The sequence below is a fragment of the Pseudophryne corroboree genome, chromosome 12, assembly GCF_028390025.1.
Source record: "Pseudophryne corroboree isolate aPseCor3 chromosome 12, aPseCor3.hap2, whole genome shotgun sequence".
NCBI lineage: Eukaryota > Metazoa > Chordata > Amphibia > Anura > Myobatrachidae > Pseudophryne > Pseudophryne corroboree.
The window spans coordinates 71,308,262-71,324,412 of NC_086455.1; the positions used below are offsets into that span (position 1 = coordinate 71,308,262).

The 16,151-nt window shown below is 47.2% G+C and overlaps 1 protein-coding gene and 1 non-coding gene across 5 annotated transcripts in view; both read left to right on the top strand.

The window, feature by feature from the left end:
• MIA2 (MIA SH3 domain ER export factor 2) overlaps positions 1 to 14,792 on the top strand; it is a 298,404-nt gene extending 283,612 nt beyond the window's left edge. For all 4 annotated transcript variants that reach the window (XM_063947624.1, XM_063947626.1, XM_063947625.1 and 1 more), the window contains one exon: positions 14,271 to 14,792. In XM_063947624.1, the coding sequence (XP_063803694.1) occupies positions 14,271 to 14,446 (176 nt within the window). In that variant the 3' untranslated portion in view covers positions 14,447 to 14,792. The remainder of the gene's footprint in view (positions 1 to 14,270) is intronic.
• Positions 1,651 to 1,765, top strand: LOC134981580 (U5 spliceosomal RNA). Its single transcript, XR_010190706.1, has one exon. It is a non-coding gene; the product is annotated as a U5 spliceosomal RNA (small nuclear RNA).
• Positions 14,793 to 16,151: the final 1,359 nt, after the last annotated feature.

Here is a 16,151-nt window from a genome sequence, read left to right on the forward strand (position 1 = left end):
TTCACATAAAGAACAATTTAGTTTCCTAATAAATATGCTGTTCAGCAATATATATATAGAGATATATGCCATATAATAATGTTATTAAGGCGTGCAAGTGTCTGTCTGTTGCCTATTATGATGTCTGTCTACATAGCAAATAAGGCTCTAGTGCAGACTAAAAATGTTAACATTGGCAATTCAAATTAAAACAGCGGTAATCGGAGTCTCAGAATAACTCCGCCAGCGCTAACAAAAGACAGTCTTTCCAAAGTGACAATTTTCCTTTGGGTACCAGAGTGTTTATTTCACTAGTCTTATAATTTAATGCACGATTCTATGTCAAATCTCACACCGATAACTACAAGTGAGAAGTGTACATTAGTCCAGCATTCAGATAGTGCGGGGTTTTGGAAAACATTATAAAAACCACAGATACATTTGGGTCACTAGAATCTATGTATGGAACCATGCCGATCACTGTTAAAAGAAGCTGCAAAGTATATCTGTAAAGCTTCTGCTAACGCCGGTTATTTTCATTGTCGCTAGTTAAGTGCGACAAGACCAGAGCTTGTTTGCTCCTAAATTTGATATATGTGTAACGCCATTTTATCCCTTTAGGATATTCTGCCATTAGCGCATACAATACTTGTAACGGCGTTTTATTCCTTTATAAGAAACAGTCACGCCTTGTAACGACAGGACGTTACAGTCAGCAAGCCAGTGGTTTAATGACCTCTTTTACAATTGTGGAAGCGCGTCTTTACATGTTACATTTGCGAGGTTTCAGGACTTCAACTCATACATGTCTCAGCTATTTACAGCTTAAAGTACAAAACTGCCTCTGTCGAACGGTTTGGCAGGTTGTCATTTAGTCTTTGCTGGTTTATAAACCAGGCAGTAGTACGCCAACAGAGTCAGAGTTATTTATTCACCTCTGTTTTAGCAAGACCAAACAGCTCTGTCGCAATATCAAAAGTCATTTACTACAGTAGAAAATGGATTTTCTGCGGTTAGTATTTGCTTATTGGAGCCACAAAATTTGCATAATTGCATTTGATCTTGACAATGCGTATTTACCCAGTCCGGTATGTTCATCACAGGTTCTAGCGTTTGCAAATCGCCACAACCATTAACCATTTCATATCTACCGTTGCTTATCGCTTTGGGTATTTACCAAAGTGATGTTGGGATGATAGCTCATCTCACATAAGAACTCTGTCTCAACAAAGTTCCTCTAACTTGCGCTACTAAGGTATACTGCGGTAGCAGATCAAGTTCGAAAACAATCGCATCTAATTCCGTCTAAACGATGTCAATGCCTAGGTAAGATGATAAATACGGTAAATCAAAGACTTTTACCTACTACACCAGCAATAACAAATGTACGTCTAGTAATTAGTGCAAAACACGCACACTAGCGGTACATTGGTGTATTCACCTATTAAGAATAAAGATGTGTTTTCAATTTAGTTCACCACCCTTCACTCGCGTTTCCCACAGAGGGAAAAGGGTGCATATACTCTGGACGACAGTCGCAGAGGGTCAGGATTTGTAGTTAAAATCAGCGACAAAGGTTCTAAAACACGACAGATTGCTGTCGATAAAGGTCCTAGAACTCTGTGCATTTTACAATGCAATACATGATTCGCTTTCAGTCTGACCAGGTATATACTCTATTTTCTCTTCAGAACGAATAAATCTTTCGCCTTTTACTAAAGATTTCTGTGGAGAGGAACAACCATGAGTTTCAGGTAAATGTTTGATGCCTGTCTCACGCTGGCCTTAAGCAGTCAAACAAGGCAACGGCAGTTGCATACACAACAACCAGTGAGAACCAAGAAGCCGCATGGCAATGCGGCATGTGACTCAAATCCTCAATGGCTCAGAACACCATTATGTGAAAATGTCAAGAGATCATTACGTGAGTGGACATCTGTTAGACAGAGGATCTCACCCGTCAGAATTTGGATCCTGAAAACTGGACATTAAATCCAGAGGTGTTTCATAGGTGAGTCCACAGAAGGGGGTTACCCTCAAGTATACATGATGGCATCTCGCCACAATTACAAAAGCTCAGTATGTGTACAAAACAGATCACAAGGGCAGTGGCGGTGGAGTCTCTCACATTCATGTGGTCATTCATCATCGTGTATCTGGCTCCACCAGTTTCCGCTGCTCTCTCTGTTGTCAAAACGGCTCATAAGACAGTTGTCACAGTCATACTGGTGGTAGCTCATGGGTTTCGGAGAAGTTTGCTTCTCGAATTTTCAAGGAATACTTGCACACGATCTTGGCCCGCTCATAATACGTCCAACCTGTTACATCAGGGAACGTTAGTTTACCCATAGTTACCTATGTACCTATTATCTAGGTACCGCAGCTGCGGTTGACGGGGTGAGGGTGCAGACCGCCCTCTTAAGAAATTGAGCATTACAGTATCGGTTATACTAACCATGTTACGAAATAGTAAGCCGTTTAAGGCAGCTCATTTTTACAAAATTTCGTGTGCTTACATAGGTTGTAAACCTCAGAAGTTTCCAACATCATCCTTCAAGTAACCCGTATTCTGTTAAACGGGGTGGGATGGAAAACTGCGTTGATCTGCACGAAGAGTGCAGGTATCTGTGTGGTAAACTTATTTTCAAAGACGTTTGCCTCTATTGGCGTCTGTACACATCTTTCTACAAGGTGTCATCAAAGTTCACACTCTATTTATCCCACCTACAGCGCCAGGCGACTTGAAGTTGGGTTCAGATTTCTTACAGTTTTCATATTTTGAACCCTTTCAACAAATGGGAATTAAGTTTCTCACTTTGGAAAACAATTTTCTTATAGCCTTGGCTTCGGCAAGGGTTTTGTTTTCATATTTGGGTGCCTTGTATTCCAAGCCACCGTATTTGAGTTTTCTCATGACAAAGCAGATCTTCGGACGAATCACGCTTTCGTATTCTTCACATCAATATACCAATAGGGGTTCCTGTGTGGACAGCACATTCTAGAATTCTGAATGTGGTACACGCATTACGCGTTTATATATGTCCCGAACGTCAACAGTATGTGATATAAATACGTTGTTTGTTCTCTATGATACTGCCAACTGGGGTTAGCCAGTTTCTTAGCAGACATTATCCAGTTGGGTAATAATAATGACTACAAGTCAGGTTTACTTTAAGGCTAAGTTACAATCGCCTACGTCAGTAATAGCTCATGCCACAGGTTCTGTGGGAATGTCAGACCCAGTGGGTCGTGGAGTGTCTAAAACGCGGCTATATAGCCTTCATGTGCACCATGTTTGTGCACGTTTACACGTTATAAATGGTGGCGCCATCAGCATTTAGCTTTGGGCTGCCTACTGTTACAAGTATCAAACAGCTCTCCCGCCCACGAGGGAAGCTTTGGTACGTCCCAAGAGTACTCCAGTGACCCCTAGTGGATGATAAAGAAAATAGGATTTTGGTACTTACCAGGTAAATCCTTTTCTTTGAATCCATAGGGGGCACTGGACGCCCACCCAGAGCAGTTTTACCTGGGTTGTGTTAAGCTCAAGGGAGCTTAGGGTAACAAGTTTTACTTCATTGATATTAAGCTCAAAGGAGCTTATGGTAACACATTTTCACCGATTGGTTCAAATTATAAAGTTCTATCGGTTATGGTGTCAACTGTTTAGTTGACAGTAAGGTTATGGGTCAACATTGTGTTGTCCGTTATGTTATAGGTATTCTCCATTGTCAACCTCTCTATATCGTTCCTGTTCGCTCAGTAAAAAACACTGAGGTCGTACACTGAGGTACTCGGGGATATGGAGGGGGGGGAGGGTCCTAAATTTAAATATTCAGTGCCCTTGTTCGGCTACGCCCGTCCATATCCCAAGAGTACTCCAGTGCCCCCTATGGATTCAAAGAAAAGGATTTACCTGGTAAGTACCAAAATCCTATTTTTCATACTAGTTTACAACCGCTTGATTTGATTTCAGCATTTCACGCGCTTTGTGGGAACGTCGGGAACAGCAGGTGGTAAACATACTTGTCACGGCACACGTTTGTGCGCTTTTACAAGTTTAATACTTTTGCGGCATCTGCATCTAGCTTTGGCCGTCTAGTGTTACAGGTGACAACCAGCTCTCCCGCCCAAGGGGATAACTTTGGTACGTCCCAAGAGTACTCCAGTGACTCCTAGTGGATGAAAAAGAAAATAGGATTTTGGTACTTGCCAGGTAAATCCTTTTCTTTGAATCCATAGGGGTCACTGGACACCCGCCCAGAGCAGTTTCACCTGTCTTGTGGTAGGTTCAGTATATCTTATGGTAACACATTCTCACCGACTTGTTGGAATCTTACGGTGATTATCGGTTGTCTGGTCAACTTTCCAGTTGTCCGTTATGTTATGTGTCAACTTTACAGTTGTCCGTTATTTTATAATGTTGTAACTCTCCATTGTTCATCCTCTCTTTCGCTCCTGTTCGTCTCAGCACAAAAACTCTAAGGCACTTGGGAGTATGGAGGGGGGAGGAGGGTTACACATTTTAAATATGTCTCTCCCTGCTGTCGACCGTCCATATCCCAAGAGTATTCCGGTGGCCCCTATGGATTCAAAGAAAAGGATTTACCTGGTAAGTACCAAAATCCTATTATCTAGATGCAGGTGCATACAGATGTGTCCTCCTACATCTAGCCGACAGGTCCCGTGCAACTCTGCTAGCGCTTGGCGTGTTTTTGTTTTTGCTGAAAAGGCATCTTAGTTGCAATGCGCTGCTACTAGGACATACAAGGCGACACTGCTGATTAATTTGATATGACACTTGTACTGTATATCTGTGTGTGACTGAGTCTATATACGGAGCAGAACAGAGTTTGTATGGGAATAAAGCTGCGGCTGGTGCATCCTGTCTGCATCGAGTTACAAATAAGATGCATTTTCAGCAAACAAAAACACCCAGCACTAGCAGAGTCTCGCGGGACGTGGCGCGCAGAGGGGTTGATTGCTGCAACTGCAACAATGACGTATCAGGACACATTATAGCTTTGTATTTTCTCTAACGTCCTAGGGGATACTGGGATGGTCTCAATACCATGGGGGTATAGATGGGGTCCATTGGAGCCTTGGCACTTTAAATTTCTTCATAGTGTGCTGGCTCTTCCCCTCTATGCCCCTCCTGCAGACTCAGTTTAGAAAAATGTACCCAAGAAGTCGGGTGCATTCTCTGGAGCGCCAGAGCGTTTTCTTCAAAATGTATTTTAGTTTGTTGTTTTCAGGCAGGACTGGTTGGCACCAGTCTGCCTGCGTCGTGGGACTTAGGGGGGTAGGTGTGGGAAGGGGGGGTGGGTGGACCGGAACCGGAACCAACCTCTTGAAGGATCCCCGCTGACAGGACATAGTTCCTGAAGGGGGTTGTTTCGCTCACACACAGCGGTATGCGCTCTCCCCTAATTGCCAAGCTGAAGATGCTGAGTGGTGAGTACAAAAACCGGGGTACCGGTTAGCGGGTCCCCGGTTCAGATGGCGTTGTTAGGACAGCGGGCACACTGCTTAAGGCTGCTGTTGTCCCTCCATGCAAGCTGACACTGGAAAGGGGTTTTAACCCCTTCTTTGCAAATATTACTCTGCCAGTATAATCTATTGCGAGAACACCGCGTGCAATTAAGGGGGCGGGGCTTCCCGGAGAGCGGGACCAGTGGCTCAGGACGCCATTTCCTACTGCAAGAAAGTGCTGCTCATCCTAGGGACCCTCAAAAAGCACCTTGTTTGGTACCAAAGGGGTTTGTGGTGGGGTGGAGCGATGTACTGCATGTGTATATAATCTAGGTCCCTTATCTAAGGTTCTTAGTTACTGCCCGGCAAAGCACTGTTTTGGCTGAAGAGGCAAGGTGTGCTGGTTTCTCCCTCTCTCTCTCATTCCTAGCATGCTCTCTGGGTTACTGTGTTTTTAACTTGGTCGTGTGTGTGTGTGTGTGTGTGTGTGTGTGTGTGTGTGTGTGTGTGTATACTGCTGCGCAGTAGGTCAGGAGAAAGTCATATGCCAGTCCTGCATCACAAAGTTTTCCCCTCCCCCGGTGTGGATCTCTGTTGTGTGCACAGTGCAGCCCACCTTCACAAGGAAGCAGCACTTAAGAGCCAGCATGGCTGGACTAAATAAAAGGGATGATTACAGACATATCATCTGAACTGGCTATTGCCAGGCAGGAGAGGCAAGATTTTAAAAGAAGTCTATGGGGTATATTCAATAAGAGTCTGGCCCATTCTGACATGCAGTTGTTGGAATGGACCCGACAACCCCTATTCAAAGAGCGGCCAAATCCGGGAGGGGGGGGGGGGGGGGGGAGATGTCTGCGGGGGGAGGAGACGGGGGGGAGGGAGCAGTGGCTGTAGCAGCGTAACTGGAGTCTCACGGCAGCGTCCACCCAGCTCCAGCAAGTGGGACCTCACTTGCTGGAGCCCGGTGGACGCTGCTGCTGGGTTCCTGCTCTCCCCGCTGCTCCCTCAGTCTCCTGCTTCAGCTCCCTCATCTCAATCCGACTTTTTTTAAAGTCGGAATGAGATTGGCGGACACGGGGCTAAAACCTGTCTGGTTTGGCCCCGCTTCCGACAATGCACGCTAATCGGCGGCTGAAGCTGCCGATCAGCGTGCATTCCGACAGGTAACCCGACCTATCGGAAAAAATGGGGCCGTAATAAATAGATCAGAACCCCATCCGACCTAAAACTGTCGGAGGCTGCCGTCTTTCCGACAAGACGGCAGCTTCCGACAGTTATTGAATATACCCCTATGGCTAATTTTATGTTTAAGAATTCAGACTACAGACCAGCTTCTCTGCCCCCTATACTTATTTCACAAAAAGTACATTACCCCAGGTTCTAGTCTGTATCTGATGACGAGATGCCAGATCTGGAATAGGGGAGGTGGATGTAGATATGGGTGACAGTACTGTCTCAGGGAGTGGAAGCTCTTATCTACTCTATTCGAGAAGCGCGGAATATCCCTGATGAAAACCCATCTCCTGCTCCTTTGCTATCTCAAAGGAATTAAACACACTCTTTAGAAATTTCAGATCCCTATGAAGTTGCTGACATCCTTTCCTTTTCCCCCTGAGTATAGGAAGGTGTGGAAAAATCCACCTGCAGTGGATACTTTAATGTCCAGGCTGTCACATAAGATTGTGCTGCCTGTGCCTGGAGCTATCTCCTTAAAAGGGTGTTATTCATATGACTGCCGGTCAGCTGACCGACAGTCACATGACCTCCTCCACCAGCCCGACGGGTCAGTATCCCGATGGTCGGCATGCCGACCAACAGGGACTATTTCCACTCGTGGGTGTCCACGACACCCATAGAGTGGGAATAGAACCCGTGGCGACCGCAGGTCGCCACCGAGCCCGCAGCGTGGCGAGCGCAGCGAGCCCGCAAGGGGCTTGCTGCACTGGCCCCTCCCCGCCGGGATCCCGGCGTCGGTATACTGCCGGGATCCCGGTGTCGGTAAGCTGACCGGCGGTCTCCTGACCGCCGGTCAGCACTACTACACCCTCCTTAAAAGACCCTGCTGATCATAAAATTGAGACTACTCTCAAATCCATTTACACAGCAGTGGGAGTTGCTTAGAGACCCACAACTGCATATGGATGATTACTAGGGTCATTGTTAAATGGACGGGTAAAATACTGAAAGGTTTTGACACAATGCCTCAGGATGTGATTATCACACTCCTGCGACATGTACCGGATTCTGCATATTTTATGTGTGTAGCTTTCTAGGAAATACGCCTGATCATTGCACGCTCAACGGTTATGGCGGTGTCAGCGCGCAGAGGGTTATGGCTGCTGCGGTGGACAGCAGACGCTGATTCCAAGAGAGGTGTAGAGAGCCTTCCCTTTACGGGGGAGGCTTTGTATGGTAATGAACTGAACAAGTGAATTTCACATGCTACGGCTGGTAAGTCCACCTATCTCCCATCAGCAGCTCTGCCGGCTGGACGTGCTTACCCATTCCCCTCTCTGCAGTCCTTTCACCGCAGTGACGTGCGGTGAGGTCAGTGGCTGGGGAGGCACTGGCATCTAACCCCCCTTCCCCCCCTCCCCTTCCCCATAGAGGAGGGTAAATAAAACATAAAAAAAAAATACAAAAGTGTTGTCCTCCACACATCACTAAAACCAGCACCAGGCAGAACCATCCAGGGGGGATAATGCCATAGCAGGGGAAGACACTTAGTATGGGGTCCCCCTGCCATAACATCAAACAGCCCCCCAAGCCAGTTAGCCCAGGGCTAGAATTCCTCGGAAAGCTGGGCCCCCAAAAAATAAAAATGGGGTCCCTCCTGAGCAACAACCAGCAGTGGGCTGATAGCCCAGTGCTATGCCCCGCACCCTTGGTGGCGGTGGATGCGGGGTTCATTGTATGTTAATATTGTTCTTTATAGGTGGCCTACAGGTCCCAGCAAGCTTGCCCCAGCATGCTGGCACTTGGAGAACCACAAGTGCCAGCATGCCCGGACATAAAGGGCCTGCTGGCACCTGTAGTCCACCTGTAAAGACAATATTAAAATTAAACACCGCACATCTTAAAAAAAAAAAAGTTTTATTAGTCGGGGTCTTCACCTGGTGGTGGCGGTCTTTAAGCTTTTTTGCATGGCCGCCGCCTTCCCAGTGCTTCCGGCGTCTTCACCTGGGGGGCCGCCGCCTTCCCAGGGCTTCTGGCATCTTCACCTGGGAGGCGCGGCCTTTAAGCTCTTTTGCATAGCCGCCGCCTTCCCAGTGCTTCTGGCGTCTTCACCTGGGGGGCCGCCGCCTTCCCAGGGCTTCTGGCGTATTCACTTAGGAGGCGGCGTCCTTTAAGCTCTTTTGCCTAGCCGCCGCCCATTTAAGACTTCCACAGCATCTTCTTTCTTCAGGAGCTCTTCACTGCTCCTCCGCTGTCGGACTGACGCCGCTGCCTCGCGCTAACATATGAGTCAGCCGGAGGGGGCGGGACGATAACGCGATTGGCTCGCGGCGGCAATCTTGAATTTCAAAAATGACTTTGAGGCGCTATTTTTTAAACTAGTACCGCTCCGCTGCCAAACTCAGTGGAATGGTAGGCAGGGATCTCGGAGCCCTGCCTGCCACTAATACTATCACCTCCGCCGCGTCCGACCGCACCTCCGCCGCATCCCGCCACCTTCGACACCCGCACCTCTGCCCGCGCCCACACAGTGATGACAGCGGATCCAGTGATGGATCCGCTGGCCAATCACTGCGACCTCACTGACAGGGGTGTGCTTTCATGGGTTGAAAGCACGTCCCTGTATGAAAGCGGCACTTCTAATGGTGCCGCTTTCCAATGTATTTTCAATGGGCTTTCACTGCCCATGGCTTGGCCCTGCCAGTACCCACCCTCTGCTCCGGCCTTTTTCCCATTGACAGCGGGAGGCACCACGATCGGTGCCTTCCTACCCCATTTGCACAGTGATAATGATTAGATTAATATAAAGGAGATACTTATGACACAGAATATGTGTCATAAGTATCTTCTTTGTATTATTTTAATCATTGACAGGGGAGGCACTGCCTCCCCTGACTGCACGTCCCTGCTCCAGTGCCGCTAGAGGACCCAGAGGTATACCGTGCAGACCAGCGGCTGCTGATTCACAGGAGCAGTGCTCAGGCTCAGCCTCTTCCATGCCATCAGCATGACGGTTGGCCCCAGATTCTGGGGGCCTTACAGGTGGGAGCTCGCCTCATATATTTCAGTCACATTTTGGGCAGGCTCCTGCCAGGACTCCTGGGTGAAAGACCTACTCTCGCAGGGCTACAGGTTAGAGTTTCAAATGCTACCACCTCACAGATTCTTCAGGTCAGGCTTACCAGTTTCATACGAAACAAGAGTAACCTTGCAAGAAAACCTACAAAAACTGTTACGGACTAAGGTAATTGTTCCAGTTCCGCCTCAACCCCAAAACAAGGGTTTTTATTCCAGCCTGTTTGTGGTACCGAAACCGGACGTTTCGGTACTGCCATTCTTCAACCTCAAATCACTGAACCCGTTCTTCCGAGTGTTCTACTTCAAGATGAAGTCTCTTACAGCGGTGGTCTCAGGTCTGGAAGAAGGGGAATTCCTGGACGATCTCATAACTGCTATGTTCAGAGCACAGTTGATGGAAAACATCAGCCATAAATAAGACTTATCACGGTTCATGGGTGTATTCTCAATCTGCAGAAATCCCGCCTAGAACCTACGCAGAGGCTTCGGTTCCTGGTAATGGTTCTGGGCACGGTGTCTCGGAAAGTGTTCTTCCTGTGGACAAGGCAAAGGCAATTCAGACGATAGTTTGTTCCATTCTGAAGCCAAACAAAATCTCAGTACATCTTTGCATACGCCTACTGGAAAAGATGATGGCCTCCTACGAGGCAATTCGGTACGGAAGATTCCATGCACAACCATTCCAGCTGGACAAATGGTCTGGGTCACATCTGCACATGCGCCAGATGGTATGCCTTTCACCAAAAGCCAGGATTTCCCTTTTATGCTGGTTGCAGATCTCCCACCTGGTGGGGGGTCGACACTTCGGAATTCAGGATTGGATTCTGTTGTCAACAGTTTCGAGCCTCTGATGTGCACGGTAGGTGGTCGGATCAAAAGGCCTCCCTTGCGATAATTGTTCTGGAACTCGGGGCGATTTACAATGCCCTTCTGCAGGCCTTTTCTATCCTTCAGTATCGGGCCATACAGGTACGGTCGGAAAACCACCGGCTGTGGCGTACATGACCCGACAAGGAGGTCCAAACAGCAGAGCTGCAATGAGAGAGGTGTCCAAGATACTCATCTGGGCTGAGCGGAATGCCAAGGCCATTTTTGCCATACTCATTCCGGGAATAGACAATTCGGAAGCAGACTTCCTCAGCCGATCACGGTCTGCACCCGGGGGAGTGGGACCTCCACCTGCAAGTTGTTCAGCAGTTATTTCATCGTGGGGCTGCCCGCAACTCAACATGTTGGCTTCTTGGCTCACCAAGAAGTATCTGCTTTCCTGTTCCAGGATGAGGGATCCACAGGCTGCAGTAGTGGACGCTCTGATGACGCCGTGGATTTACCAGTTGGTGTATTTGTTCCCTCTAATTCCCAGAGTTCTCGAAGGACTTAATGGAAAAGAGTTTAGGCAATTCTGATTTCCCCAGACTGCCTGGTAGGCAGTCCTCCTGGCATTGTCACTCGAAGGCCCCTGGCCTCTGCCAATTCAGGATGATTTTCTTACACAAGGGCCTTTAGTCTATCCTGACTTACCACGGCTACGTTTAATGGAATGGATGTTGATTGGGAGGTTTTTGCCAAGCCAGGCAGATGGTCGCGTCGAGACATTGTCATAGCATATGGGAGACATGTCTCAGGGTGTAAGGATCGACGGTATTCTGCTCTGGATTTTCGTCTGAGACGCTTCTTGCACTTCCTGCAGACTGTTGTGTTGGGCCTATGCTTAGGCTCCATAACAGTTCAGATCTCAGCCTTTTGTCCTTTTCTTCCAGGGCAAAAAATTGGCTGTTCTCCAAGCAGTCCAGACGTTCTTGAAGGGTGTTCTTCATATTCGACCACTCTTTGTGGCTCCCACTGCGCTGTGGGATCTCCATTTGGTTCTGACCTTTCTCCAATTGGATTGATTTAAACCTTTCCACAAGGTGGATATGCAGTATTTGACATGCAAGGCTATCATGTTGTTGGCTTTGGCCTCTGCGAGATGTGTTTCAGAATTAGGGGCCTTAGCCTGTAAGAGTCCCTCTCTGGTGTTTCATGAGGCTAGAGCGGAGCTCAGAACTCGCTAGACATTCTTTCCTTAGGCGGTGTCGGCATTTCATATAAATTCGCTGATAGTGATTCCGGTTGTCACTGGCGCGTCTGTTACACCAAAGTCCTTGGACGTGGTTCGGTCTTTGGGGATTTATGTCAAGAGGACAGCTCGTTTTTTGTTCTCTATGATACTTCAAATATTAGTTGTCCTGCTTCGAAGCAGTCTATTGCATGTTGGGTCGGGCTTACGATCCAACGGGCGTACTCTTTGGCGGCTTTGCTGCTGCCGAGGTCTGTTCAGGCCCACTCCACATGGTCGGTGGGTTCTTCCTGGGCGGCTGCCCGAGGTGTCTCGACTTTGCAGTTATGCCGGGCAGCTTCTTGGTCGGGTTCGAACTCGTTTCATAAGTCTTACAGATTTGACGCCTTGCCTACTGAGGACCTTCAGTTTGGACGATCGGTTTTGCAGTGGTTTCGGCACTCCCACCCGGTCTGGAAGCTTTGGGACTTCCCCATGGTACTAAGGCCATCCCAGTATTCCCTAGTATGTTAGAGAAAATCGGATTTTAATACCGGCAAATCCTTTTCTCCTAGTCCGTAGGGGATACTGGGTGCCCGCCTGGTGCTTCGTTATTTCCTGCAAGAGTTGTTCTTGTATGTTGGTAGTTGGGTCTGCTGTTGCTGTCCTTATTTTCAAGTTGTGGTGAGCGTTGCTATCCTCTTGTTTTGTTGTATGCTGGTTCGTTCTCTAACCACTTTCTTGTCTATATTTCCTCCTCTCAAAGTATGTCCGTCTCCTCGGGCACAGTTTTCCTAGCCTGAATCTGCAGGAGGGGCATAGAGGGGAGGAGTCTGCACACTCTGAAGAAATTTAAATTGCCATGGCTCCAATGGACCTCATCTATACCCCCATGGTGCTAAGACCATCCCAGTATCCAATACTGACTACGAGAAAAGGATTGACCACTAGGTATTAAAATCCTATTTTTTTTCTTAATGATGTAGATTGCAACTTTGTTTTTGGACGACCCACCTTTCTATAGTGCTCTGTAACATAGCTTACTGAAACTACCCTACAGCACCTGCTTGGTTAGGAGCTTTGGTTAATGCAATCTCTTGCCACATTAAAATTATTATTATTATTATTATTATTATTATTATCCTTTATTTATATGGCGCCACAAGGGTTCCGCAGCGCCCAATTACAGAGTACAAACAAATAAGCAGGAAAACAGCAACTTACAGTTGACAATATAGGACAAGTACAGCGTAAATAAACATAGCTACATCAGCAGATGACACTGGAATAAGTATCAGGTGGCAGAAGACTGTGGGATTTGGTGCAGTTGAATATTATTAAAGTAAGAAAAGGATAAGCACATGAGGGAAGAGAGCCCTGCTCGTGAGATCTTACATTCTAAAGGGGAGGGTAGACAGACAGGGGTGAGACAGATGGGGTACATAGAGAGCGTGGAACAGAGGTTTAGGATGAGATTTGGCTGGGTTTGGTGAAGAAGTGGGTCTTGAGAGCCCGTTTGAAGTTTTGTAGAGAGGTGGAGAGTCTGAGGGGGAGAGGTAGGGAATTCCAGAGAAGTGGTGCAGCACATGAAAAATCTTGGAGGTAGGAGTGGGAGGAAGTAATCCGTAGGCAGGAGAGTCGACGTGCATTAGCAGAGTGAAGAGGACGGGTGGGAGTGTAAAGGGAGATAAGGTCAGAGATGTAGATGGGAGAGGAGTGGGTGAGGGGCACATTACATCACACTGTCCTCCTGGTGCTACTGGCAGCTGTTATTGGGTAGTAGCTGGGATTGTGGAAGTAAGATACTATGGAAAAGGGAGATGTTTATCCAAATGTAGTAGTACTCTATCAGTCCTTAAAAAAAACACCAGGTGAAATGAATCACTGTTGATAGAACAGTGCTCCCTCTTTTATAATGTCCACATAAAATAGAGGCAAAAGTAATAGCAAACTGGTATTATAAAGAAAGTAATATGTAATGGAGTGAACTGTGATGTTTGTGCTCAGAAACTGCTTGATGGTAAATGAGGTTGGTTGTATAAAGAGGTAACACTGGTCATTAAAATATATTAATTCCGTTAAGTCCCAACGGGATACGTTCAGGATGCCGGTGGTCATATGACCAATGCTTAAATCCCGACACCACTCAGAAGACCGACATCCCAAAGGTACGTATTGGGGACACTGTCAGGGTTAGGGCCGGGGGTTTAGGGTTAGGCACTAGGGGGAGATTTAGCCCTAGCTGTTCCCGGAGGGATGCCAGTGTCGGTCATGTGATCGCCGGCATCCCGACGACCAGGATAACAAATCCATCCCAATACCTTGTTGTCCCTTTATTGCTTTTAAGATGTACATGTCAAAGAAGTTATCCATTATTTGCTGAGCATATTATTGATGGTCATTTCTAAGATTCATTTGATTCCATCATTTTTATTTCGGATTCAAATAAGTTTTGGTTACATTTTTATTTTTATTCCTCCACCCCCATTCTATATATAATTTTTTGTGTTCCACTTTACCGTAGTGAGAAGTCCTCTACCACCGCACCCACAGCACTTCTCCGCTTATCCGATGCACAGTGAGACCTTCTTCCCACCACAACATTTGCGGCCTCCACCAAGAAATGATCATCTCACAGACACTCTGCCTTCTCCTGGCAGCGACAGTACCCAGGACAAGCCATCCGATCAAAAGACTTGATGTTGCAAGTTTAGAGACTTACTTTAAAAATAAAATAATGTAGCAGCTGTTGGTTAAGAAATTTATATTTATAGTTTTAGCTCAAAGAGAAGATATTTTAGCACATTTGATTTCTGAAGAAAATCAGGTAATTTAACAATTGTGAATAATGGGCGTATGTACATTGCAATGAAGAACGCATATTTTTTTTTTAAATTTTGCTTTTTATTTGACAATTTTATTTAGAACATTTTTTTTTCTTGCCAAAAGACATTGGACTTTCATCTGTCAATACATTTTACTAATAAGGTTTATCACGTGCAATGAGAAAACTACTATAAATAAAGTTCAGTCCTTTTGTACTTGATTTTTACTTTACAAAATATTGATTTCTTAAGAGGGTTCTGGTAGGTTTCTTACATATACAGGTGAAACTCAGAAAATTAGAATTTCTGCAGCGGGGTACACTGGGTTCCACAGGGATAACATCAGAGTGTAGAGTAGGCTCTTGATCCGAGGCACCAACAGGCTAAAAGCTTTGACTGTTCCCAAAATGCTCAGCTCCGCCTCCTCTATAACCCCGCCTCTGTGCACAGGAGCTCAGTTTGTAAGTTGGTGCCAGCAGTGCAGGACACTAACAGGCAGGTATCCGGACTCCAGGTCGACACACCTTAGGTCGACGCCAATTGGTCGACACACCTTAGGTCGACCTGGGCAAAAGGTCGACAGGAACAAGGTCGACATGGAAAAAGGTCGACATGAGTTTTTCTCAGGTTTTTTTCTTTTTTGGAACCTGTTCATACTTAACGATCCACGTGGACTACGATTGGAACGGTAATCTGTGCCGAGCTGAGCGAAGGCACCATGCCCGAAGCATGGCGAGCGAAGCGAGCCATGCGAGGGGACGCTAATTGGTGTTCCCGGTCACTCTACGAAGAAAACGACACAAATAAAACATTAAAAACTCATGTCGACCTTTTTCCATGTCGACCTTGTTCCTGTCGACCTTTTGTCCATGTCGACCTAAGGTGTGTCGACCAATTGGCGCCGACCTAAGGTGCGTCGACCTTTTTGTTGTCGACCTGGAGTCCCAGACCTAACAGGCAGGACTGGTCCAGCAGCCCTGTAAAGCAGAGCCAGATTAAGAGGGGGGCCCTGGGGATAAGTACCCCGGCCCCCTTTTTTAAAGGGCCCCCCGTCGCCGCCATCTCCATAGATCGGACCTCTGGTCCGATCTGCGGTATTATGCTGCGCTCCCAGGAGGCGGCGCGTGCGGCGGCACCACACGCAGGGCAGCTCAGCGGTTGCTGTCCCTGGCGGCTCCCGGCTCCACACAGTATTCATAGGCTGGCGCCGCGGCTGCACGCAGGAAGTCACAGTCAGCGTGTAAAGGGAAGGACAGCTGAGCGACGGCTCAGCTGTCCAATAGTCTGAAGAGCAGCAGCCTGCGGCTCAGTCATTGGCTGGGCGCGCAGGCTGCAGGGAAGAAGGAGGACGGTGCGTAGAGGCAGCAGCCAGCACCCATCCAGGCAGCTCTCCTATTTATACAGACTACAGTACATTATCTGTGCAGCCTGCCAGCAGCAAAGTACAGAAAAACGTAAGGCTGGCTTATTATGTACTGTCTGTATTATGTACTATTATGTACTGTCTGTATTATGTACTGTGTTTCAATATATATATTTCTCTGACGTCCTAAGTGGATGCTGGGACTCCGTAAGGACCA